This window comes from Portunus trituberculatus, chromosome 41 (assembly GCF_017591435.1).
Source record: "Portunus trituberculatus isolate SZX2019 chromosome 41, ASM1759143v1, whole genome shotgun sequence".
In the NCBI taxonomy this organism is placed as follows: Eukaryota; Metazoa; Arthropoda; class Malacostraca; order Decapoda; family Portunidae; genus Portunus; species Portunus trituberculatus.
Genome location: NC_059295.1, coordinates 11,746,442 through 11,773,096, shown reverse-complemented (window position 1 = coordinate 11,773,096; position 26,655 = coordinate 11,746,442). Strand labels below are relative to the sequence as shown.

General features: G+C 36.9%; 1 protein-coding gene across 4 annotated transcripts in view; it reads left to right on the top strand.

Annotated features, from left to right (window-relative positions):
• LOC123516504 (E3 ubiquitin-protein ligase HERC2-like) overlaps positions 1–26,655 on the top strand; it is a 456,561-nt gene that overhangs the window by 259,046 nt on the left and 170,860 nt on the right. For 3 of the 4 annotated variants that reach the window (XM_045275907.1, XM_045275905.1, XM_045275904.1), the window contains 9 exons: positions 8–64; positions 5,055–5,215; positions 9,758–9,949; positions 11,016–11,160; positions 17,200–17,390; positions 18,721–18,850; positions 19,198–19,314; positions 19,563–19,693; positions 23,546–23,692. In XM_045275907.1, coding sequence (XP_045131842.1) covers positions 8–64; positions 5,055–5,215; positions 9,758–9,949; positions 11,016–11,160; positions 17,200–17,390; positions 18,721–18,850; positions 19,198–19,314; positions 19,563–19,693; positions 23,546–23,692 — 1,271 coding nt within the window. The remainder of the gene's footprint in view (positions 1–7; positions 65–5,054; positions 5,216–9,757; positions 9,950–11,015; positions 11,161–17,199; positions 17,391–18,720; positions 18,851–19,197; positions 19,315–19,562; positions 19,694–23,545; positions 23,693–26,655) is intronic. The other variant, XM_045275906.1, reaches the window with a different exon arrangement.

The window sequence follows — 26,655 nt, the reverse complement described above, 5'->3', positions numbered from 1 at the left end:
ATTTAAGCCTTGTGGTCCATGCGGAATCTTCTTCAAAACCGCCAGTCACGTCAGGTCTCCACTGGTATGTGAGGCACAATTGCCACACTGCTTTCAGAAGGCTTGCATGCTGGCTTATTGCTCTTCTGGTCAACCAGTGTGAACACTTTGCTACATATCACATATAGACTGGGAATATGAAAGAACAACAGATATGAACAGGAAATGAAGGAGGAAGGAAAAAGTCTAGAAGAGAGGTGATGGGAAAATGAGGCTGGCTGCCGACCTTTCAATGACAGGCTTTGTTTCCTATTTACTTTAGAACATTTGTAAAAAGAAATCCATGTTACAGTTTCAATATTTTTTAATTCAGAGTTTTTTCAATATTTGAGCAAAATGTCTTGGTAGTGAGATACAGTGCTATGACAAACTTCATAGTTAATTCAAAATCAGCTTTTGTATCTAAGTATGGTTGATTCAACATATATAATTTTCATTGGCTAAAATTTAGAAAATCTTGTGTTACTTTCATGCTCCTCCATTATAACTGAAAATCTTAAGTTATAGATTGGAAATAAGCCTCTATTTAATCATACATGGCCTTAAGAAAATATATCTGGTGGAGACAACTCAGAATTCCTAATTTCATAGAAGGTGTTTTAGCTAGAGATGAGATATGAAGTTTCCAGTTTAGATTATAAGTAAAGGACAGACTGAGGATGTTAAGTGTAGAAGAGGGAGACAGTTAAGTATCATTGAAGAAGTTGTGTAGAAGGTTGTGTGTAGTTAATAGAAGGAGGAATTGAGTTTTTGAGGTATTGAACACTACTAAGTTTGGTCTATCCTAATCAGAAATTTGATTGATATATGATTTGACTTGACTTAAAGTAGTCAGAGGAGGGGGTAAGAGGGAGGAACAAGTTCTGAATCATCCAAAGTTTGAGAAAAGAGTTCAGCTTTAGAAATAGAAGAGATGAAGTAAAGGAGGGAAAGATGAAGAAATAAATTTATTGCTAATGTTTTTTGGGGCTAGGTGCAAGAAGTTTTGAGAGTAGTTTGATCTCAAAATATTTTGACACTATTATAGTAAAACTAAATTGTGCTGACCCATAGGGTGTTGTTTGCCATTCTGCCAGATTTCCAACCCGAAAACATTCAGCCTATACTACTCATGGTTCTTTAATCATAGAATTATCAACAAACAGCATTCAAAGAATATTGTGATAATTTCATTAATAGCAGGTGATGTAAATAAGTGTTATATACCAAGTCAAACGAAGGTATTTCATGGACATGTATGACGATGTGGTATGTCAGGACAGGCGATGTTGCCACTCGACCCAAGGCGGGATTTCCCCTGGGGAAGGGGGAGGAGTCAGGTCACCACGCAGATGCAAATCGACTCGGTTCTCATTTGGTCGCCACTATGGAAGGACACACCGACACTTCCTCGTGTGTGTGTTGTACAGCCAAACCAAGAAGTTTGTCTACAGAATTAATAGATAAAGCTTGCAAGGACCACTTTTACCAATAAATCAAGCGAGGAAGAGAACAGCAGGTGCAACTGGTATATCTGAAGGCAGAGTGAAGATGATTTGTTCCAGTGCAAACAAAATATACACAACAGCAACACAACCTTATCAGCGTTTCTTTTCCCCACTCATTATATTACACTGGGTATCTCAAGAGGACATAATAGTAAATGTTTGGTAAATTATTAGCCTCTTTTTCACTTTTATAACCAGCACCTTTACTGTATTTAATTTACCTATGGCATCTGCATGTCTTGTCCATCACTTATATTTTTTTTTGCGAAGTCATGCATTAAAATGAATAAAGAACAGTTATTCCGTTTTCCTTGAAGTGATGAGAAATATGGCAGCATCGCACGGATTATAGGCCTAGCCCTACGGGTTAGTACAATTTAGTTTTACTATAGTGAAAGAGTTTTTGGCTTGTTGGAGAACAGATTATATAAGTATTATGTAAGGAAGATTATTAAGGTGGCATCACATTCCTGAAGTTCATTTTAAAGGAATGACCTCAAAAATCTTAAAACAACAAACAAAGCAGTGCCATATCAATATCTCACTCTTTTTTCCATTGGTCAGTAGAATATAATTTGTGTTCATGGTTATAAGCAGTGTATTAGGAAATGTTTTCTTTAGTGTTATTAAGGTTTGTGGGTGTTGGCAGGGAATAGGGTGACCAGGTGTGAGAATTCGTTTTTTAAGCATCTCTGTGGACTGAATACATGACAAGTTTCAACTGTAACATGCCATGACAGTTCAAACATCAGTGTTTTCTTTTTCTGTGGGTTAGACATATGTCTGCGAATCAATTTTCCAAGAAGTTGTGAATGAAGTGATGTTCATTCTCATTTTTTTGGTTCAAGTATTTTAGATGTTCAGCACTACTGAAAACTAGTTTTAGGAGAGTGAACTCTATATGGTTGAAAGAACATAATGAATGGAAATTGATAGATATTACAAAGTTTGCATGATAATTATATTTATGGATAAAGTTACTTTTTGATAAAATCTATGCAAGATGAAAAATGAATTAACATGTGAAAATAAGGGAAAGTATGAACACTATCTAAAGTTTTAGGACCTGTGATGGAAAGATATGCAATACAATAAAGATGTTTTAGTTTGTGAAGTCACAGGACCTGACAAATAAGATGGAATGAACCGAGAAGTTTCACAAGAGGATACCTTTTTTCATTGCCCAGTAACATCAGACCAAGAACAAAAATCATTTCATGAAAAGAAAAGAAAGCCTGCTAATTGTCTTTCCCTCCTAAAAAAAAAAAAAAAAAAAAAATTGAGGTACCCTGAGACTTGTCTTAAAAGAAGTAAATTCAAAGGAAAGGCAAAGAATTTCAAAGTTTGCCTGTAAAATGGATATGAGTCTGAAGCTACAGTTCATTCTTGCATTAGGGAGGTGGACAGAATAAAGATGAGAGTAAATGAAGAAGAATCTTGTGTAGGGAGGTTACAGGAAAGGAGCATTGACATTGGTATTTCAGAAGAGTAGTCATCATGAAAATATTGATAGAATATGAGATTAAGAGGTTGAAGAGAATCAGTCATAGAATAGCATTGATGAGAAAGAAGTTTTTTTTATTCTACCTTGTCAAGAAAACAATGTGACTGGAGCCCTCCACATGTTAGAGGTATACTCCATACTGGTCTAGATAAGGCCTCTGCATTGAACAGACAATTATGAGGAGAAAGAAATGGACAGAGGCAACAGTACTGGACACCCAACTTCTTAAAACTTAGTACATTTGAAAGGGACTCAGATTTAGCAGTGTTGCTAGTGATGTCAATGCATTTTTCAAAAATACTGAAATCTTATGCCAGTATGATGGATCATAGGCCTTGCTATTGCTGCTTGCAACACATGACAGCTGAGTCTTTACTTTCTTTGTATTCAAATCTCATAGAAAATGTGTGTCTTCATGGTATTATTTGATACTGATTAGATAATTATCCAACATTTCTTTACGGGATTTTAGTGGATGCAATTTAATAAGTGAAATAATTAACTAATTTTATTCATGCTGAATATCTATAGGCTAAATTTAAAGAATGAAATAATCAAATCAGTTGCAATAGAAAATAATAAAAAGAAAAATACATGCTTAAACAAAATGTTTGCATGAGAAGTCCTAAATTACAATACAAATTTTGATTTCTCCTCTCTTCATTTTTTTCTTTTTTTCATATGCAAGAGGGCAAGAGTTTCTCTTCCTGATTTTATTTCCAAGTATTCAAACTATAAAATCCTGCAAGACATTAAATGGTTTATACATTGTCAAGGCCAATAAACCTTTCGAATAAGAAAATTACCCACTTAAATCCCAGTTTCTAAAGAAAAATATCAAGGAGAATGATAAAATCATGATTTATGATAGAATATGATATACATAATATGTATACCATTTAATGTCTTACAAGACTTTATAGTTTGGAAAGTTGGAAATAAAATCAGGAGAAATTCTTAAATGTAAGTTGTAGAAATGTTGCTATATATTTTGTGAAAATGACTGGTGTATTCAGACGTGCTTAAGCATTAGTTATAGTGAAGTTACCAGTAAAGTGCAATATACTAAAGTGAATCACATTTATCACACAGTATTAGTTTGCCTCTGAGTCATACTTTAAGACAGGGAACTTAAAATCCTAACATGAGTATAGGCCTTAACAAGCTGTAGGGAAGTCTGCTGCCACCATCATTTCTGTCACCTGCAGTAATGCTAGTTTATCTAGTGTCTAGGTCTAGGGAGTGGGCTGCAAATATCCATATTACCTGCAGTGATGCTAGCTTAGAGACTGACTGAGGATAGGGAGTGGGCTACTGCCACTGCTGCCACCCACAGTGATGCAAGTTCAGAGACTGATCTATGCTTGTGTGCTTAGCAACTGTGCAGTTCTCTTGTGACATGCAGCAATGAGGTTGCCCTTGCTTTGATAAGAAAATTATTGTTTTATCATAAATAATGTAATGGGAGTGTGAATCATTGGCTGTATATATGAGGTGGTATCAACAGTGAGTGTTCATCAGCTGTGTGATTTTTTTTTTCATATCATACTGTAGTTTTTATTCATTAACCTTTTGATGTTTTCTGAACTTCTATGTATTTTCTACCTTCAGGCATGTGGATGAAAAATTTTGAGTGTAGTAAATAATCTAGAAATATAAAGTTTCATAACTTCCCATATCAGCAAAGTTGGAACAATAGTAATTTTCTGCCTTTACTTTCATCATAATTCTATACAAATCACGTCAAATGCAGGCCATCAATGGAACCTCCCTCCTGCATTAGTAGCAACCTGCATTTTGAACTTTTTTTTTTTTTTCTATACTTATTTGGTGAAAACCTTACAGCTTTGTAGTACCATTTTTTTATTTTTACCTCCGTCTCTCAATTACCATACTGTTCTTTATAGTTTGTCACACTTCAAACACTAAGCTATTACTTTCATTAAGAATTTATATGTTCTTTTGTTTAGGTCATTCACTACTAAAAGTTTTTTTTTTTTTTTTTTTTTTCTCTCTCTCTTTAGTGACAGAATCAAGCCTAAGTCGGAAGCACCCTATCTTGGTACTTAGAGATTCCTGTCTGCAGTTGCTTCGCTCACTCACCATCTCTACAGGCCTCACTTCTCACACTATGTCTCCTGCCAGTGTGCGAACAGTAGCTGCTCTTCTACATTCCATTCTACAGGTAAACTAGCTGGTAGAATAGAGGGAGGAGCATTTATTTGGGGTTATCACTGCATTCAGAATTTTTTTTTTTTTTTTTTTTATGGTCATGGTTATGCACAGGAACCACTTGCTTATAACAAATAAAAAGGGACCAAATGCAAGACTTCTAATTGTAGCAAGTAAACAATACAACATAAAGCCTGAATTAGTAGCCAGGCTCTCATTTGGCTGAGTGAGCCAGTGAGCATTGTGATTGATTGAGATACCCTGTGTCTTCCTTGTTCCTATAGCTTGGGAATCTGGCAAGTGCACTTTACTATTATGGTATTACTTTTTCTTTTCTCTTAAGGAAGAATACTTGCTTGCACAACAGAACATGTGGAGTGTACCTTTTCATGAAGGAAAAATTTAAGGCAAATATCAGAACATTGATGTTATAGTAGAATGTTTTGTAAGGACTTATAGCCTTATTTCCAGTGTGAACATAAATGCTGAGTAAAAAGAAAAAAGTTTGAAATCTCTTACGGCAACCATTAATTATTGTGAGGAATAGCAAGAAAAAAAAAGCATAAAAAGTTTCATGTCAATCTTTCAAGATTTAGGGATCACACAGGGTACTTGTTAATTTCTCAAGCTTATTTATTCACATCAGTTATGAATGTCACAGAAATTAAACTATTTGCTCTGAAGTGAGGTAAATAACTATTTTAGGTACATTTCACAATACAGCAATGTATATAGGAGCAATATTACTCTGACACTATACAGGAGATTCTCGAAATTTGACGGGGTTAGGGCAGTTTTTCATCGGTCGAATCAGCGTTTATTCGAATTGTGAAGCAATTTTTCCCATAAGATACTTAAGAATTAGAAGGGATAGGGACCAACCTCCAGCCTAGACCACCCAACACATCACTATAACCTCTAAAAAACAATAACTTAGACTAAATCAGTACTATTAAAGGTTTTATTTATATCTAACTTTTTTTTTTTTTTTTCATTAAACACATTAGGGTGCTGTACAGTACATTTTTGGAAATATAATCACTCGCAACAGTCTTGCAGTACTTGTTCCTGTTCTTCAAAATTGTTGATACTGTTGATCTAGGGACACCCGTTTGCACTGCAACGACACTGTGAGCTATACCTGCCTCACACTTTCTTATAAGGTCAAGCTTATCTTTGAAAGGCAGGAAATTGTGCTTCTTAGGGCTGGGGCTGGAGATGGCTTTCCATCGTCTCGAGTCAGACGAAACGCACGTTTTCCTGTTGCGTCAATTTTTAGTCAAATTAAGATCTATGGTTTCTAATTAACACTTTTATAATAAAATTCATTTTGATGTTAATTGGAATGATGCTATAATCTCAAATCAATAGAATCTTGATAAGTAGATGTAAATATATTTATATATATATATATATTTTTTTTTTTTTTTTGTCCTAGCCTAACAGTGAAAAGTAATTAAGTTGTTTGTGTACATTTGTCTGAGACTGCGATGTTCCAAGGCAGAACTTCAAAGGAACAACTGGCCAAGATGAGCAGCTCTGTTGTTTATGAGTGGACAAAGCTGTCTGAAGAGTTTCTCATAGAGATTATTAAAGGCCAAAAATAGCAACGTCTTGCTGGGGGTGAAGGGGCTGCCATGTTTGTTTACAGTTGACAAATGCGACAAAGGCGGAAGCAAGCTTGTGTGTGACGACCAGCGTCGACAAAAGTTGACAATCTTCAGAATGTTGACAGAAAAGTGCTAATGTGACGCTGCCTTACCGATGACGCAGGGTTGCATCGGCTTACACTTCTGCCTGGCAGGTTTGCAGCGAATTAGGGGTGGCAGCGGATTTTGACCGGGTGGGTGGCATGCGAGATATAAATGTCGAATTGACGAGTCAGTCGGTCGAACCTTGATGATTGGGTATTAATTAACTGAGTTCGAATTGGCAGTAATTCGAACAGCGGACAGTCGAAAAACGAGGATCCCTTGTACAAGGAACACTTAGGAACAGCGATAGGAATGACACATTTCCTGGACTTTCTTCAAAATAAAACTGAAAATAGCTGAAATAACTATTGAAATGATTTGTATATTCTTCTGTAAGATGAGTTAGGGTTTTGGTTCAGCCGTCGGTGGGACTTGACAGCTTGCAGAAGAGCTTGTTGATCGCTCTCGTCCTTGGTGAGAATCTGGCAATAATCAGTGATCAGTTTGATCGCCCCATTCTGTTGCATCATTGGTCACTGCCAGATGGTGAATGGTCTGCTTCCCATGGTTGTGCACCTTGTTTTCCTTCCAATTGAGCACAGGAGATTGGAGAAATGAGGTATCCAAATTCAGTGCTGTGAAGGAGAAAAGTGACTCCTTGGTGACAAGGTCACTCAAAGTAACTGAAGAAGGATCTTGGGGCACTGTTGTCCATCGCTTATTGTCAAGGTCCTTCTCAATGGCTAGCTTCTCAATCATCTTGGTCTTCTCCCCAATCATGACTTTGTCACTGAACAAGACAAGGAGGATGAGGTCAGCCTCCCCAAGTGCCAAAAGTACCGCTTGAAGGTCTTCACTTTGGCGTCCGATATCTTTGAGTTGAGGTCTCTGTAGTTGTGGAGATCCTGGAAGAGAGTGAGTGGCCAAGGTAACCTCAAGCCAGGTACGGGCTTAGATTATAATGATGAACACACTCATCTCCTAGAGGCTACGCAGTTCCCTCGGCATTAGTTCAAACTTGTCCTTGAACATCCTGATCTTGAACATGTAGATCACTATGTGTGGTGATGAGCTCCTGTTTGCAGGAGGTGGTGGGGACCTCCCTCTTGATGGTCTTTGCTGTTAGTTACACAAACTCTTTGTAATCGTCTCTTGTCATTTTGGCCCCCTTGGCAAGAGCCTCAAGGGTCATCCTCTTCCATTTGTCATGGTCAGCCAACTGAGAGTTGTTGATAATCATAACATTGGCATGTACAAGAGAGGGCCACTTCTTTTGGAACCATTTGAATACTTGAACATCTGGGGTGGGCATAGTGTCACTGAAAGTGGCCTTGAAGGCTGAGGACAAGATGAGCTCCATAATGTGGTGGCAGCATAGCAAGTTCAACAGTGGAGTGTACAACAGGCAGCATGGATGCCTTTGTTTGAAGTAGTGTTGTCGAAGCAGAGACCCCCAACTCTGTCTTCGAACATCCACTGTCTGATGCTCTCCTCAACTTTGCTGGCCATTGCTTCTCTGGTACTGGATGGCAAGGCAGGGATAGCCAGGAACTTGTCTCCTTCGAGGGACAGACTGGTGACAACGATGGCCAAGTGATTGGCATGACCTTGACTTTCTGATCTTGGCTAAAGTTTCCCATCCCAATGAAGGAGGAGAACTGCATTGTGCTCCTGTACTTTGTAATTCGTTCTCATCCTAGCAAAACCTCAAGTTAATAAAAGTTTTGATGTATTTTTTTCTATAATTTTGATTTGTACATTTGTCATTGGAGGACGAGTCACCATCCATGAAAACATCTTTGTAACTTTTCTCCTGGTGTTATTCCTTTGAACCCATAAGTGGAGGGCTGTGGCTCATTAACACTTGCACTCTCCCCAGATTCCTTATTTTCATCACTAATAAGCCTCTTTAGTGCCACAGTAAGTTTCTAAATGAAAAACTACCAACAGAATGCAGAAAAATGTTGTTTTTCTCAAGACTGCGGCAGGACTAGGGATGCACACCGGCATCCAGTATACCAGTATTACCAGTATTACTGGTAATACAGTATCAGAATGAGACAGTGACAGTTGCGAGAAGGGAGAGGACAGAGCTTTGTATACGACCACTGATAAGCCTTTGGTGTTAATGTAAGTTTATAAATGATAAACTACAGACAAAATGCACAAGAATGTTATTCTGACGACTGCGGCAGCACAACTGGCGGAGGGAAGAGGTGGGGAGGCCAGGGAGTCTTTGTTTACAAACACGTGTGTGGGTGTTTGACTATCAGGTATTTTTTGAGTATTAAATTGAACTTTTGCGTTCGAGTATTGAAAAGTTTGACTATTTAGACGTTCGAGTATTGAGTCTCCACCCTACTACTCATCCATATCCACTGTATAGTAGACATCAAAATAATGATACCCAACAGAGACAAGTTTTTCTTGGAATGGTACAAGCATCTCTTTTTTATCTTGGGCACCTGATACCATCAAATGTACTGCACTGATAGCCATTTTAATATGGAAGAAAGTTCACAGATGTGAAGGAGAGCACAGAAAGGTCATGATCAATTAGTATTTTTAAATGCAATTTTGGTCATTGCAAAAGAAGACTGATATTGCATAAGATGTCAGTAAAGTGGTAATTGACTTTAGGGTAAAATGCTGTCACTCTCTCTCTCTCTCTCTCTCTCTCTCTCTCTCTCTCTCTCTCTCTCTCTCTCTCTCTCTCTCTCTCTCTCTCTCTCTCTCTCTCTCTCTCTCTCTCTCTCTCTCTCTCTCTCCACATTACTTAATCTATGATCAGGGCATTACACTATGATTATTAATGATCTTATATGTGATTATTTATTTATCTTTGAAATTTCTCTCTCCAGGCAGGAACAAGTCAGTCAGAGGAGTGTGATGCCCTTTTGAAGGAGCAGCACAGCTCATGGTGCACTCTTGGTCTTGTACGTTCAGTCAGCTGCTCTCCAGTGCTATGCAGGAGTCTGGCCACACCTCCATGGGTCAACTTACTGCTAAATCTGGCACAAACCTACATAGGACCAGCTTCTCTTTACCGCAGGGTCAGTGAAGTCTCAGAAGGGTCCAATTTTGTGAGATGTTTTATGTAATATTTTTATTATGGTATGTTCTTTGTATAATGTTTGATAGTTTGTTAACGTAATACTAATATATTTGATACAGGTGTTCAATACTTTCAAATTATTCTTGTAAGAAATGGAAAGAAAAGTTTTTTGTGTTATGCCTTTAAACAAGTATTTCAAGCAGAAATAATTTATAGTAAAGTGTAAGTTGATTACATAGAATGGATACAATCACAGGTTTTGTTCTTCATGTGTGACTACCAACATATAGGGGTAGAATAAAAAATTAAGTGAGAACTGGTGTTTTGAGAGAGTTGACTTGTGAGGCAGATCAGCATCTGGTTTGATGGTTTGGAGGTTGGAGAGAATGGAGAACAATAAACTAGTAAGGAGAAAAATGTAGTCAGATGTGCAGGGTGAAAAAGGAAGACCATGCCAAGAGTGAATGTAATTTGTGATGAGAGCACTAAAGGAGAAAAGAATGACTGTGCAGTAAGTAAGAGTGATTGTACATGAAGAATTTTAATGAAGAGCAACAGTGGTTAGTGCATGAAAAAGGAAGTAATCTTGTCAAACCTTGGGAAGGTGTTTGTGCAGATGTGGTAGGGCCTTTTTATATTTGGACATGAATAGGATATTGTATACTCATAGGATGGACCTTGCATCTGCTGTAATTTCATAATAAGAGTAGGTATAAGATAATGAACAGTCTCATGATGAAGGGTAAGTTAAAACCGGTAAATGCTTTGCATTTGTAGCCAGCAGTAATGTGTCTGGACTCTTGGGGTGTTGTATGCTGGGCCACAAGACTGTTCCTCCATCGAGAGCGGACAGGGCTAAGAGTATGAATGACGTGTGTCAGTGTATTGTATGCTTTTAAATAAATAGTGATCATTTTGTGAAATTCTAAGAAAATAAGTTGATTTCTGATCTGATAGTGATTTATTTAAGATACACTACCTGTGATATTTTCTTCTTGAAGTTTCATATCAAATACACAAGAATGATTTATACATTCTTTATGAAATTATCCCTTTTCCCATAGATCCTTGCCTTGCGACTACTAACATCTGTGCTCCCTCACCGCATTGATGACCTGGAGGAGAGACAAGCATTGTTGGATCGCATCTTTTCCCTTTTAGGCAACACCATCCTCACATGTGCCAATGATCCAGCTATCTCAGCCACTAGTAAGCATTAACTTTCTTTTTTTTTTATCTTGAGGAAGGATGTGTGATGCAATGATATCAAGATTCTGGATGATCTTTGTAAAAGAAGATGAATACTTTAACAAGCATGGAATTAAATTTTATCTTTTGCTAGTTTTACCATGTCTTAATTAAAATTTCTTTGCATATAGTTTCATTTCTAGTGTGTGTGTGTATTTACCTATTTCTATTTACCTATTTGTGTATTACAGGGCCCGAGCTAAGCTCTCTGTGACCAGTCTCCTTGTCCATTCCTGTCATATCTTTCTTTCATCTGATTGACACACACCGCATCAACGACATCACTGCTCAGTTTATTCCACTTATCAATGCTACGATGCGGGAAACTGTATTTTCTCACGCCATTTAGACAGATGTCCTTTATTAGCTTTTTTCCATGACCTCGGAGATGATTACTTGTGGTCACCTTTATCAACTCTCTGTCCAGTATGTCAATCTTGTTCACCAATTTATACATAGTTATCATGTCTCCTCTTGTTCTTCTCTCTTCTAATGTGGTCAGCCCCAGCTTCCTCAGTCTTTCCTCATAGTCTAACTCTCTGAGTCCTGGTACCATCCTTGTTGCCAGCCTCTGTATCCTTTCCACCTTCTTCACATTTTTCTTCATATGCGGTGACCAGACATGCTGCATATTCTAACTGGGGTCTTATTAAGGTACATAATATCTTCATCATTCCTTCATCTAGGTAGTGGAATGCAAGGCCAATATTTTGAAGCATGTTGTATGTTTTCAAAAAAATCTTGTTAATATGTTTCTCCGGTGACAAGGTGTTTTGCACGGTTACTCCTAAGTCTTTCTCCTCATTGGTCTCTTTAATTTTCTCATCATCCAGCCTGTAATTCCTGTTTGTTCTGTATCTACTTCTTCCCATTTTCATAACATGGCTCTTGTCTATATTAAATTCCATCTGCCACTCCTTACTCCACTCATATATTTTATCAAGATCTTCCTGTAACTTGTTACAATCTTCCACATTCTTTACTCTCCTCATAATTTTAGTATCGTCCGCAAACATGTTCATGTAACTGTCAATTCCTACTGGCATATCATTAACATAAATCAAAAACATGATGGGACCAAACACTGACCCTTGTGGAACTCCACTGGTTACCTTCTTCCACTCGGACTTCCTTCCTCTCACCACTGTTCTCATTTCTCTTCCCATTAAGTAATTTTCCATCCATTTTGCTAGTTTATCATTTACTCCTCCAATCTTCTTTAGTTTCCACATTAGTCTATTGTGTGGTACTTTATCAAAGGCCTTTCTCAAGTCCAGGTAGATAACATCCACCCATCCCTCTCTATGTTGTAGTATGTCAGTCACTCTTGAATAAAAACATAATAAATTGAATACGCACGATCTTCCTTTTCTGAAACCAAACTGCCTTTCACTCAGAATGTTTTCACTTTCTAGATACTCACTCCATTTAGCTTTAATTACTTCTTCACATACCTTGCACAATATACTAGTCAACGATACTGGTCTATAATTTAGCGGTTCCATTCTACTACCATTCTTATATATAGGCACAATGTCAGCTCTTTTCCACTCTTTCGGGACTAATCCTGTTCGTATGGAGGTTTCCACAATATCAAATACGGGGTTCAACAATTGATCCTTACATTCATTTAGCAACCTCCCAGATATGCCATCAGGCCCCATTGATTTATTAATATCCAGATTGCTTATAATTTTCCTTACATCTTCCTTAGTAACCATGATGTCCTGCATTTCCTTTATTTCCATAGGCCTTCCTCCCATAAAATGCTCCTCCTTTGTAAACACTTTGCAAAAGTTGTCGTTCAAAATTTCAGTTATATCTCCAGCATCTTCATATACTTCTTCCCCGTTTTTTACCTTTTGTATTGCCTCCCTTTTATTTAGTTTTCCATTTATGAATTTGTAAAATATTTTTGGGTCACTATCACAGTTTTCCACCACCCTCTGTTCATATTCCTTCTGTGCTGTTCTCCTTACTTCAACATATCTATTCCTTGCTGTTTTGTAGACTTCTCTTGATAATACATCACTGTTTTTCTTAAGTTTCTTCCATGCCTTTTCTTTGTTCTTTTTGCTTCTTCACAATTTCTATTAAACCACTGTTTATTATTTAAAGTCCTCTTTCTGTGATATGGCACAAACTTTTCACAGCAGAGTTGTACAAATCCATAAATTTATCGTATTTCAATTGCATATCCCTTTCCTGGTATACCACGGACCAGTCAATTTCATTAAAGAACTCCCTTATATGGTTATAATTTGCCCTAGTATAATTTAATTTTTCCTCCCTTCGTTCCACAATCTTATTTGTGCTTAATTCCGTATCCAGCTCAAAGCTTAGGACATCAAGATCGCTTTTCCCCAAGGGACATTCATGTTCAATTTCCTCTTTTAGAGAAATTCCCCTGGTAAATACCAAATCCAACCTTGCTGCAACATCTTGTCCCCTGCACCTTGTTGGTGATCTCACCCACTGTGTCATCAAGTTATTTGTTGCTACCTTTAACCCCTTTGCATACGGCGTGTGTAGTTGATATCCGACACACTATACGGGACAACTGAACTGAAGAAAGCTCAGAAAAGAAATATGACGCCTATGTAGGCCACCACTCACTTTCACGCCACATAGGCGTCACCGTATTGAAGGGGTTAACAATTCTTCTGCCCACTCACCACCGTTCACTACTTCGTAGTCTTCCCACACTATTTCTTTGCAATTAAAGTCTCCAACTATCATCACTCTATCCTTTCTGATGAGTTCTTGCTTCATTCTGTCTAGAGTATTTTTCATCACCATTTGGTACTGTTCATATTCCCAAGCACTGGTTCTGGGTGGTATGTATACTGTTATAATATTAATGTCCCTCTTGCCATCTGTTATAAGCATACTTATCACTTCCTCATTTCTCTTACTATAGTTCATCTCCTTCACTATCAGATCTTCCTTAGTAAGAACCATTATACCACCACCTCCTTTATTTTTTCTATCATTTCTCCATACTTTGTAGTGTTTTACAACAAACCAATCTAGCTTTATTTCAGGCCTTAGCTTTGTTTCCACCACACACATTATGTCCGGTTCGTTATTTCTTAGGTAATCCATACATTCTAGCCTCTTAGACAGAAATCCATCTATGTTCGTGTAAGTCACTTTTATTCCATTCCTAGTCTCATTCTTCCATGTAATGCCTTTTCCGTCTGTTTTATCCACCACTTCTTTAGCCTCCCATTTCTCATCCTCCAAAAAAACTTGGTCTTTTCCTCCTCTGTTCTTTCGTCATTCCTCTCCTTCACTTCAGTTACAAGCTCCTTCATTTTCATTCGCTCATCTTGTTACATATTTCTTCTTATGTAAATTGTTTTGGTTTCCTCAGAGTCCTTAAGTTTCCAGCCCCTCCTCAACAAGGCCTCCGCTGCCACCTGAGACTTTAATTTCAATTTTAATGGTCTATTCTTGCCTTCCTCAAAAGCTCCCAATCTCACACTTTCTTCTACCTCAGTATATAGGTCCTCTTCTTCCACAGAGATCTTGTTCAGTAAAGACTTAATCCTGTCATTTTCCTTATCCCTCCTGTCCTGCCAGTTCCTGTTAGTTTCTTCCCGCAATCCTATTATGATCACACATTTTTTCTTTTCAGCAATATCTCTCACCACATACTCATTTTCCTTTAGTGCCTTTACCATTTCCTTCTGCGTAATCCCTTTATTGTCCTCTTCCTGCTTTTTTACTATCTCCCTAAACAACCTTTGTACATCCTGATGTTCATGGTTCACTTCTTTCATCCTGGTATCAATTAGATTAAGGCATTCCTCCTTCCTCAAGTCCCCTTTGGATATTTTCATCTCCATTTCCATGAGTTTAGACTTCATCTCTTCACATTGTTTCCTTAGTTGTTGGTTTTCCTTCTCCATCTCTACTTTTTCCTTCAATAGTTCTTTATTCGCTAAAGTTAACAAATAGATCTCTTTTTTAAACGAATCATTCTCGGCTAGAACTCTATCCAGTTTTTCTTTTATGGACAAAATGTTTAGGAACTTACTTTCCAGTGCCTGGAATCTTGCATCCATATCCAATTTCTCCAGTCCTTTTGGTGTAGTTATAAAACCTTCAAAGTCTCTAGCTTGTCTAGACGCCATTTTTGTTATCGTCAGCTGATTACGGCCAAAACAATCACCGCCCACACTCGCCTCTCAGGGATCACTCTTCATATCCCTCACTTTCAACAATAAGCGACAGTAGGACATTAACAGGACATTAACTTAGAGTTACCCGGGACCTGTATCACCATAGGTATTTTCCTTCTTCCCGTCCGCAGCCGGAGACGAGCTGTCCTCTCTCAGCAACGGCGACGGTGTGTGTGTGTGTGTTTGTGTATTCACCTAGTTGTAATTTTACAGGGCCTGGGTATCATACTCATGTGGCCCCGTCTCCATATCTACACACATCAAACTTTCTTTTAAAACTATGCACACTCCTCGCTGACACCACCTCCTCACTCAAACTATTCCATACCTCCACACATCTTTGTGGGAAACTATATTTCTTCACATCCTTCAAGCATATTCCCTTGGCTATCTTTTTACTATGCAATCTCGTAATTCTATTTAAATTTTCCTCTCAACATCATTTGCTCATTATCCACTTCATCCAGACCGTTCAACAGTTTATAAACCTGTATTAAATCTCCTCTTTCTCTTCTTTGTTCCAAGGTAAGCAAATTAATTTCTTTTAATCTCTCCTCATAGGTCATTTTTGCCAATTCCGGAACCATTTTTGTTGCCATTCTCTGCAATCTCTCCAACTTCCTTATATGCTTCTTTTTTTTATAAGGGGACCAAACCACTCCAGCATATTCCAATCTTGGTCTAATTACCGTACTAATTAATTTCTTCATCATATCTTTATCCATATAATGAAAGGCTAATCCAATATTTCTAATCAAATTATATGTTTCTCCAAACATCTTGTCAATATGAGCCTCAAACTGCCCATGGTCTTGTATTATCACTCCCAAATCCTTTTCCTTTTCCACCTTTTTTCAACACTACTCCTTCACCCATCTTATATGATCCTCTTGGCCGTCTTCCACTCTTCCCCATCTCCATCACATGACTTTCTTCCTTCTTCTCTTGGTTTATACTTTGGTACAAATTTCATAACTCCTTCTTTATAATATTTCATAAAAATCTCATATTTCTTTTGCACTTCTCTGATTTGTAACATCTCCTCCCAATCTAATTTTCTGAAATAATTTTTTAAACTTTCTGTGTCCATCTTTCTATAATTCAATCTACCACTCCTGTATGTCTCGTCCTTCCTTCGCTGTGTTGTTGCTATCTGCATTTCCATAACCACATGATCACTCTTTCCCAAAGGACACTTGTATTGTATATCTCCACATAGGTACACTTCTCTTGTTAACACCAAATCCAGTCTAGCCGGTTCATCATTTCCTCTATATCTAGTATTTTCCTTCACCCTCTGTTCCATCATATTTTCCATCATTAGATTAAGAAATCTCTCTCCCCATGCTTCTTCTCCAACACCTCTTACTAGATTTTCCCAATCCACCTCCTTACAATTAAAATCTCCTACTAGTATCACCTTTCTTTTTCCAGATAATACACTTTCCAAACTCTGTAAAGTATCCTTGATCATATTGTCGTATTCCCTTAATGTCCAAGAATTTGTTTTAGGAGGTACATAGGTCACCATAATTATTAATTCTTTTCCATCACTTTTTATCCTTATGCTTATCACTTCTGCGTTGTTCTTCCCATACCAAACCTTATCCACATTTATTTATTTCTTCGTCATAATCATAACTCCTCCACCTTTACTCTCCTATCCTTTCTCCATATATTATATTTATTATCCAAATTTATCTTTGTTTTTTCATGCAATTTTTGAGAGGCATTCTCAACACGTCATTTGTACATGTAAAAAGACATAAATAAGCTCTTATGTACATAATTACTTATTTGTACTTTTTCACAGATAAGAAATCCCATGGTAGCTGTGTTGCCATCACATCTACCCACTCCAGCACAGTTTCAGAGGCCATTGTTTCTTTGGTGCGAACTCTTCATGCTTTGCCAGTGTGGAATAGTGTAATCAATGAAGCCATTGTGGAGCGCTTGGGGTTGGTGGCTCAGCTGCTTTCTGATCTCTCACAGTTTCAGTTTAAGGTTAGTGTTTCATTAGCTATAATAATAAATTGCGTAGCAAATGCCTTTCTTTGAAGAATGCTAAAACTCTTTTGCAGATAAAGAGCCTGAAATCCAGCTCATTGCAATTCAAAATAACTAGAATTGGATTATCTTAAAACAATTATCTGTTTGAGAGTTGTTGAAAACTATGGCAAAAATTCATGTAAGCAAAATTGAAATTTGCTTTTAGGGAGACTTAATGTCGACATTTATAAAGTATCTGAAGGTTAGGATACAAATTTTTCATTCATAAGGAATATGGATTTTATTTTCTGGTAGGTTCTTGAGTTCACTGCACAAGAGATAACTATACAAATTTGAGGAACTTCTCTGTATATCAAATTATGTATATAAGGTTGCATGCTGCATTTTGTAATTATTTCATTCTTGTCATTCTAGTAAATGGTAAAGCACATTACCATGTTTATGGAGTACTAAATCCTTGTCTCTGCTGCCTTGATTTATTTTATATACAGATAACTTTCTCCATCATTGTTTGTATTGCTTTTTCTTATACACTGAATTGAAGAAGCTATTATAAAATGAAAGATGTTCTTAACAACTCAAAAATCTGTATTGGGCTGAAAATATTCTTCCTACTGAGCTACAAAATGTGCATTCAGACAATGCTCTCTTTATATATCTGCAAGTATAGATATTTTTTTATTTTATTTTAAGCCATTATTTTTCATAAATCTTTTCTACACATCCATGAAATATGCTATACTTTTTCATTTGAGGCTTTCTTTTATACACCAGTTTTCAATAATTGCATACTCATTGAAGAATATTAGTCTTGAGTTCCCAGTTAGAGGTTTCTAATCTTGCTTCTATCCCTTTTAGTTCCCTGATATTCTTACAGGAAAGATAAGTATGAGTATTCATACTTATTTTCTCTCAAAGCTGTCAATGTCTCCTGGTAGTAAAGATAAATAATTCTCTTGGTTAAAATGTCTTTCCATGTTAAGATTAAATGAGATGTGTGATAAATTACACATTTCAAATGAATCATTAATATAATGTTAGTTTTCTTTAATGATCTAGGTTATTTTGTGCTTAAAAGTATGCTACTTTGTACTGCAATTCTTCAAATGAGTTTAATGAAAATTAGAGTTCTGATCAGTTTTAATCTCTTATAGAAGCTCTTATGTAATACACTGATAAAATTAACTTATCTAATCCACTGTTAATCTGTAGTATAAATGCCCTAGATTGAAGTAAGTCATAAAAACTTATTTTTGCAAATTTGTAATCAGTTATCTCATTGAAAACTTTTATTGTTATCAGTGAATTAATTTTTCTTTGCTAGGTTGATGACTGCCACCCTGGTAGTCTGGCATGTCAGGCCACAGGCATTGCTGCCTCCTTGGCTATCATTGGAGGTATTGATGTGCGACCACGACTGGGTGGTGAGGTAGCACTTGAGGAAGGACTGCTTGGTGAGATATTTTTATTATTATTAACACAGGTCCTATTTATGCAGTTGAATATTATTATTTTACAAAATTTCTGGTTATGTAATATTAAAAATGTCTCTCTTTACATTCATGAGATTTCAATTTCATAGGCAAATTAAGATATTTTGACTTACATGGTTTTGAATTACACAGTTTTATATATTTGTATGATACAAAACCTATATTGACAAATTGAGGATCTGGGAATTAACAGGTCTCTTAATTTTCCTTTTACAGTTTATAGCTGTTGAGTTCATGGTATGTTTTTGTGCATTATTATGAACAATGATGTATATTTTCTGAATAATATAGTACTTCTTTACCCATAGGCACTATTGCTCGCATTGGACAGCACAAAGTGTATGTGCAGCCACATGAAGGTGGCCCATTACTGCGCCTCAGCTTGGCTTCTGTTGTGCCATCACCTAGCAAACGCTTTGCTGTTGGTAAGTGATCCTAATCAAAAAGGTGTTTATAATGATTAGATTACACATGTAATCATCGTATGTGCATTGTTTTGTGTCTTTTACATCAATAGGTTGCTTATACAGATATTAATTCTTCACTCATTTTGGAATTCCATTTTTAATTTTGCATTTAAGACTGACTGCAATTAAAATTCCTGCTACTAGCTGCAATTAAAAATTATTTTTATATCCTGTTTTAGTATGTATTATTCTTTCATTTGGCACAGAACGTATGAGTGTGACAGCAGCATGTGTTCAAGTATGGGTCTCATTGGTGGCGCTGGCAGGGGACTACTCTAGAAGCTTCCATGTCTCGAGCCCCCTCACTCTCTCTCCTACACTACTAAGAATACAACAGGTTGGAACACACACTAGAATAACTGATAGAACTTTTTACTTTATTTATTGCCAGATATGATATGTTTTCCAAAGGTTTCTTTTTACAGAATTGTTTTGTCTTGGATGCAGTCTTTATATATGTTAACCCAACATTTCTTTATCACAAGGCAGTCATGTTCCTTTCCGCATGTTTGATGATTTAGGAATATATTGATATCCTTGCTTTTCTTCTCTTATTGAGGTTTGGTGATTTAGGAAAACTTGATTTTAAGCTGCTTGATTTGTGTTAAAAACCCTTCAGGAAGTAAACAGATTACACATGGATGCCACAGAATCCCTGACTTCTGATCTCTCTAAAATTTCTGATTAGAGCAGAGAAAACTTAGTATTATTTAAAGCCTCAAAATACTCAATTCCTTCTTCTATCAACTCAACACAACCTTTCAGTGACTATCCCATCTTCTTCAGTGACATTCAGCTATCATCCTCTTCTGCATTGAATATTCTTGGTCCTTTTACTAATGATCCAAACTGGAAACTTCACATCTCTGCTCTAACTAGAACAGCTTCTATGAAATCTCCACCAGTTTTTCTCACCCCATCCCCCTAACCGCTAAATTTGTACAGGGGTCTTATCCACCCATGTATGGAGTATTCTTCATATGTATTGGGAGGAGATGGGATCCACTCACACAGTTTTAAAGTTTGTTGGTTTTAGTTCCAGTATCCATCACATCTGATGCTCTCCAGAACATCAGCCAGGTGAACCTAACTCCTCACTGTGGCACTCCAACCACACCAGTAATCTCCCAGTGAATAGTTTAAGGGGAGGCAACGGCAAAAAAATTATTTTTTTTACCCAAACCTCAAAATTGAGTTATTAATACTGCTGTTATCCTTGAAATGTCTAATTTTCTGTGAAAATGGCAAGTTCCTATATTAATTCCTTATATGTTTAAATCGCCTTTATTTAAGCACTTTAAAGGTCTCTTTAAATGCCCTGCCACGTGGTAGGCAACATGACTTGTCGTTGCTTATGATTTTGTAGCATTTTTAAGTTTTTTATTTATTTATTTTTTTTTTTTTGCTATTTTCTAGTGTATTTATGTTATAAACCTTCATATGGTAACATCAGGACAGAGCGAGAGGGAGGTTATGTGCCTTGTAGAAGGCTGTGAGGTCGGCAGTCACAGGCAGTGTCTTGCAGGACATCTTGGAATGTAGATATGTAGCGCTCTGCAGCTAATAGTCTTTTGATTTTCCATTCTTTTCCTGCACTTTAGAACTTTGAAAGTCATGGGTGGTCAATCAAAGATGGAGACCAACCAAAGAGAAAAAATGAAGAAGCTGAATGAGAGAAGAAGGGAGGAAGAGGGCAAAGATCTCAGTCGCTCGTCGCAGTGACATCTGCCACCACCCACTCATGACTCATGACCTGACCCCGGTCACACACGTGTCGTCTCCACCACCACCACCTCAGCTTGTTCCCTCAATCTCACAGCTGTCAGCTTCACCTTCACAAGCAACAACCGAGTCACGAGAAACAACAAGGATGGATACACATTTTCATCTTTTGAAAAGGAAGATTCCTCCTTGTGAAGATAAAAGATTCATTATTTTTCATTCACACCTTGAAAGTCTGGTATCAGGAACATGTACCAAATGCTGGGTACCAAGAAAATAGAGTCAACAAATAACAGCTTTGACACTTACATCAATGTCACATGTTCCACATACAGTGACAGTGACACGCCAGTAACACCACGTCACTTGGTAGATGATGCTGGGAAGGAAAGAGACCTCACTGAGCTGAACTGCAAGCTTGTATATGAGGTAATAAATGACCTTGGCTGTGCAGAATTGAACAGAATTGCCCAGGGACTAAGCATGTAGCCAACAAACATCGTGACATGCACTGCTCAACAGAAAACGGCTCATATCTCAAAACTAAAGTTATTGATATTTCGAGCGCAATATCTCCGTTAGTTCTTAAGTAATTTCAGATATAAAGGTATCAATGGAAAGAAGAAACATAGGATTTTTTTTCATTGTGAGATATTTTGAAAAAACTACATGTATGTCTAAAAAAAAAAAAAATTGAAAGGAAAAAAAGAAGGTAGTTTTTTGTCATTGATATTTATTTATTTATTTTTTTGTATATGAATTACGATAACCAAAATGTTTCATGAAGAAGAAAAACTACAAACATCTACAGCATGTACACTTATTTTCAAAGTAGTAGGTTGAAAAACATTCAAGAAATAGCAAAGAATGCCGATGCTATTTTTTACCGTTTTCAGTGTGTATTATATATTTTTTCTCTAAAACTAATGATTGTATTTCAATAATACTTGGGATTCTTGTAATTGAGGTACTAATACATAAACACACCAAATTTCATGAGAATCTGAGTAAAAAAAATACACCTCTTAAGTAAAAAGCGTCGCCTCCCCTTAAATTTATGAACTTGAGCAAGACTTAGTCTGATGACCTTAGCAATGTCAGGGCAGCACTTTACCACTGTACTAGCCAGAAGCTAGATAGTGTGAAATTAAATGTCTTTTGCTTATCAATTACTCTCATCTCACTGACTGTCTTCAGCCTCTTTCCCACTGTCACATTATTGTGTTTTTTGCTATCTTGTACTTCTGTTGTCATGTCAATTGCTCTTCTGATCTTGCTAGCTGCATGCCTCCCCTCCTCCCACAACCTCACTGCAGAATACTTTCTTCTTTCTCTTATCCTTATTTTGTCCATCTCACTAATGCAAGAGTTAACCAGTACTTTCAGTCATTCATCCTTTTCTATGGTAAACTCTTGAATTCCCTGCCTGCTTCTGTATTTCCATCTACCTATGAACTGAACTCATTTAAGAGGGAGGTTTCAAGACATTTATCCCATTCTTTTGGCTAATTCTCTTGACCTTGTTCTGTAACTGACATCTCAATGGGCCTTTTTGTTTTATTATTTTTTTTTGCCCTTGGTTAGTTTTTCCTTCATACTTAGAAAAAAAAAGGTTCATGTATATACATACTTACATAAAAAGAATATGTGGTCACTCCCTTTTGCCTCTGTCATTGACATTAGAAATAGAGAAAGAAACAAACTGGTATCTGATGCTACATTTTATTTGTATCTTATGACTCCATCTTTAACTTTTATAATCATTTATAGCATTTTAAGTATGGGAATACTTTAGGGGAGAAGACATTTGTTACTTATTATCAGATTCAAGTCTAATTTGCACCTGCTCTCCTTCCATTTGACAAGATATTACTCACCAGCAGATGAGAGGTGGTGATAATACTGTCAGTGCTGTTTAGATTAGGAAAGAAGGTGGGAGATGGGGGAGGGAGGAAGTAGTGGCAAGCCACCCAATTTGCCACCGATTCTCCTCACAACTTTATAGTAAATGTAACTATGTTCTGCTAACACAGCATTACATGAGCAAGATTTGTTTCTGAGTTGTTTGTATAGTTTGTGGAATTTTTTTTATTTTTGTCACCTGTGATGTAGTGTAGGACTCGTAGCAATGAATCTCCAGGTCTCAGTTAAGTTCATGTGCAGAGACCCAATAAGACAGCCGATGCAGCTGTCTATTCCTCAGTATATAGTAGAGTTGTTGATAAAATACCTTTAAAATCTCTGGAAAGATAGATTATGGAGAGTTATTGGTATTTTGAACTGGTGTTCTATAATCAAAGGATTTTATGTACTACAGCTTCAGATGATAAACATACAAATTGAATATCAAGGTGATGTGTTCCATAATTTTCTCTTAGTTTTAACTTTGTTGTGTAACCTGTAATTTGTTAATTAATCATATATTTTTCTATTGAAAGTTATTATCTAGTGAATTGTTGTCACACAGCTGCGAATGCTTGTGATGAATGCGTGCCGTGCTCTACTAAGTCATCAGTCCCTCTTGAGGCTGGTGTTGCTCCAGCACACAGCAGACATTTCCACCTCTACCAGCAATCTAGAGACTACAGCTGATGATACCAGTCAGGGCTCTGAGGTCAGTGGATAGAGAGAAAGAGAGAGAGAGAGAGAGAATACATCTAATACATCTAATTGTTTTTAACAGGACTATATTAAGTATCTTTCAGTATGTGTGCATTCTGCTAAAATTAAGTTTATATTTATTTCATGTAAAATATATTTTTCTATTAAGCAATATTTTCTCATGTTTCTCTTTGCATGTGTATTTACTTATTTGTATTGTACAGGGTTCAAGCAGGGCTCATAGTGTCCTGTCTCCATGTCTCCATTTATCCAATTTTTCTTTAAAGTTATGCACATTATGTGCTTTAACAATTTCATCACTCAGTGCATTCCACTTTTCCAGAATGCACTATGTGGAAAACTTCACACACTGCCCCATCCTAATCTTATTTACATGTCTTCTTGTCCTTCTAGCTGCTTCTGTCTATTTTTTTAATGCCATTTACTATTTTATACATTGTTATTAGTATCCTCATTCTCTTCTATCTTATAAGGTTGGCAGTCCCATTTCCTTCAACCTTTCTTCATATGTTTGGCCCTTTACTTCTAGTACCATCTTTGTAGCTATCTTCTGGATTCATTCTAATCTTATATCTTTTTTAGAGCTCGGTGACCACACTACTGCTGCATTTTCCAGCTTAGGGTGTATCATGCCCGTGATAATTTTTTTTCATCATATCTTTGTCCATAAATGAAATGCCACACTGATATTAGTCAACATTCTATATGATAGTCCAAATATCTTGCTTATTTATTTTTCGTGGTTCAGATTTTCCTGTATAATCACTTCCAGATCTTTTATCTCTTTAGTCTTCATTATTGTTCCTCTCCCATCAGATAGTTCCATACCGGTTTTCATTTGTTCTTTCCTAGCTCCATTATGTGACATTTCTTGGCATTGAACTCTAATTTCCACTTCTTACTCCACTCATAGATTTTGTTTATATCTTCCTGTAAAAGCAGACTGTCCTCCCAGGTTTTTATTACTCTTAGCAGGTTTGCATCATCAGCAAAGAAATTAATATAACTGTTTACACCATTGTGAATGTCATTTACATAAATCTGGAACATAATGGGGGCTAACACTGAGCCATGTGGCACTCCACTTGTTACTTTATCCCAAGATGAGTATGTATTTCTGATCACAGTTCTCATCTCCCTGTCTTTCAAATAATTCCTTGTCCATTCTAACAAAGTTCCTCGCAGTCCTCCTATGTTCTCTAGTTTCCAAAGTAGTCTTCCATGAGGGAATTTTTCAAAAGCCTTTTTTAATATCCAGGTATACGGTGTCCACCCATCCATCTCTGCTTTACAGTCCTTCTATTACTCTTGAGTAGAAACTTAATTTGCTCCCTAATTTTGGTTAATGCTTTTCTATCTCCTAGAGAACCAGCATCCAAGTGGGCCTTTCTTTTTTATAATATTTTTTTGCCATTGTCTGGCCCTCTCTCTTACATAGAAAAAAAAAAAGTTCAACACACATGACCGCCCTATCCTAAACCCAAATTATCTGTTCGGTATAACTTGTTCTTCTTCCAGTTGTTTAACCCATTTTCTTTAATACTATTTCACACAACTTCCCCATAACACCCGTCTGTAATTTAATGGCTCAGTTGCCTTTCCTCCTTTAACTCTTAACGTATGGTGATCATTTTGGGATGATTGTAGCATCACGTGCGGAGAGGCAGGGATCGTTAAGGCAATCATGATTTTTCCATGCTAAACGTTTGAATCTCTCCCCCTCACTATTGGTCCTGGGGCAAGTGGTGGTATCTGGCAACTTTTTTTGCTCGCCTCTTCAAGCCTTGAGACATATTACTACACGGTAGGTCATCTTTTCCCATTTCGAGGTGACATCTCGCAACCCCCGTGACCCGGAGGGAGGAAATGGTATTCCGAGTGATGATATGTCAGTGTTACTCGGTAGTGACATTGAGGATAGTGATGAAAATGAAGACAGTAATTTTTTTATTGAGATAGAAGAAAGTGAAGACTCCAGTAGTGATTCTGATAGTGATCTGGGAGACAGAGACCAACCCTCACAGCAACGTTTATAAACCTCATGTACTCCCATCGAGCAATGTGCTGGTGTATGTCAACTGATTTTTTCCCGTTGTAGCAGATGGAAAGTTAGTCAGCTCCCCGGTTTTTAAGGGTTAAATATCGGTATTACGTTGGCTTTCTTCCATTCTAGTGGAACTTTCCCTTCATTTAATGAACTTGTAATTATTTCCCAAATTGGATCCAACAGTTGCTCTTTACATTCTTTTAGTACCTAGCCTGATATACCTGTGTGTATTTACCTAGTGGTAATGTACAGGGTTCAAGTGGGGCTCATAGTGTCCTGTCTCCATATCTCCATTTATCCAATTTTTCCTTAAAGTTATGCACATTATGTGCTGTAACAACTTCATTATTCAATGCATTCCATTTTTCCACCGTTCTGTGGAAAACTGTATTTTCCAATATCCTTCATACACTGCCTCATCCTGATCTTTTCATGTCCTCTTGTCCTTCCATCATCTGTCAACAACACCAGGTCTTCTTTGTCTGTCTTTTCAATATCATTTACTATCTTATACATTGTTCTTAGGTCCCTATGTTCTCTTCTTTCTTGTAAGGTTGGCAGTCCCATTTCCTTCAGTCGTTCTTCATATGTGAGGTCCTTTAATTCTGGCACCATCTTTGTAGCTATTTTCAGTATCTTTTCCAATTTTCTTACATTTTCTTTAGAGCTTGGAGACCATACCACTGCTGAATATTCCAGCCTTGGACATATCATGCTTGTGATGATTTTTTTCATCATATCTTTATCCATGTAATGAAATGCCACTTTTATATTAGTCAACATTTTATATGATGGTCCATATATCTTGCTTATGTGGTTTTTGGGGCTCAGATTTTTCCTGTATGATCACTCCCAGTTTTTTTTCCTCTTTAGTCTTCATTATTTGTTCCTCTCCCATCAAATAGTTC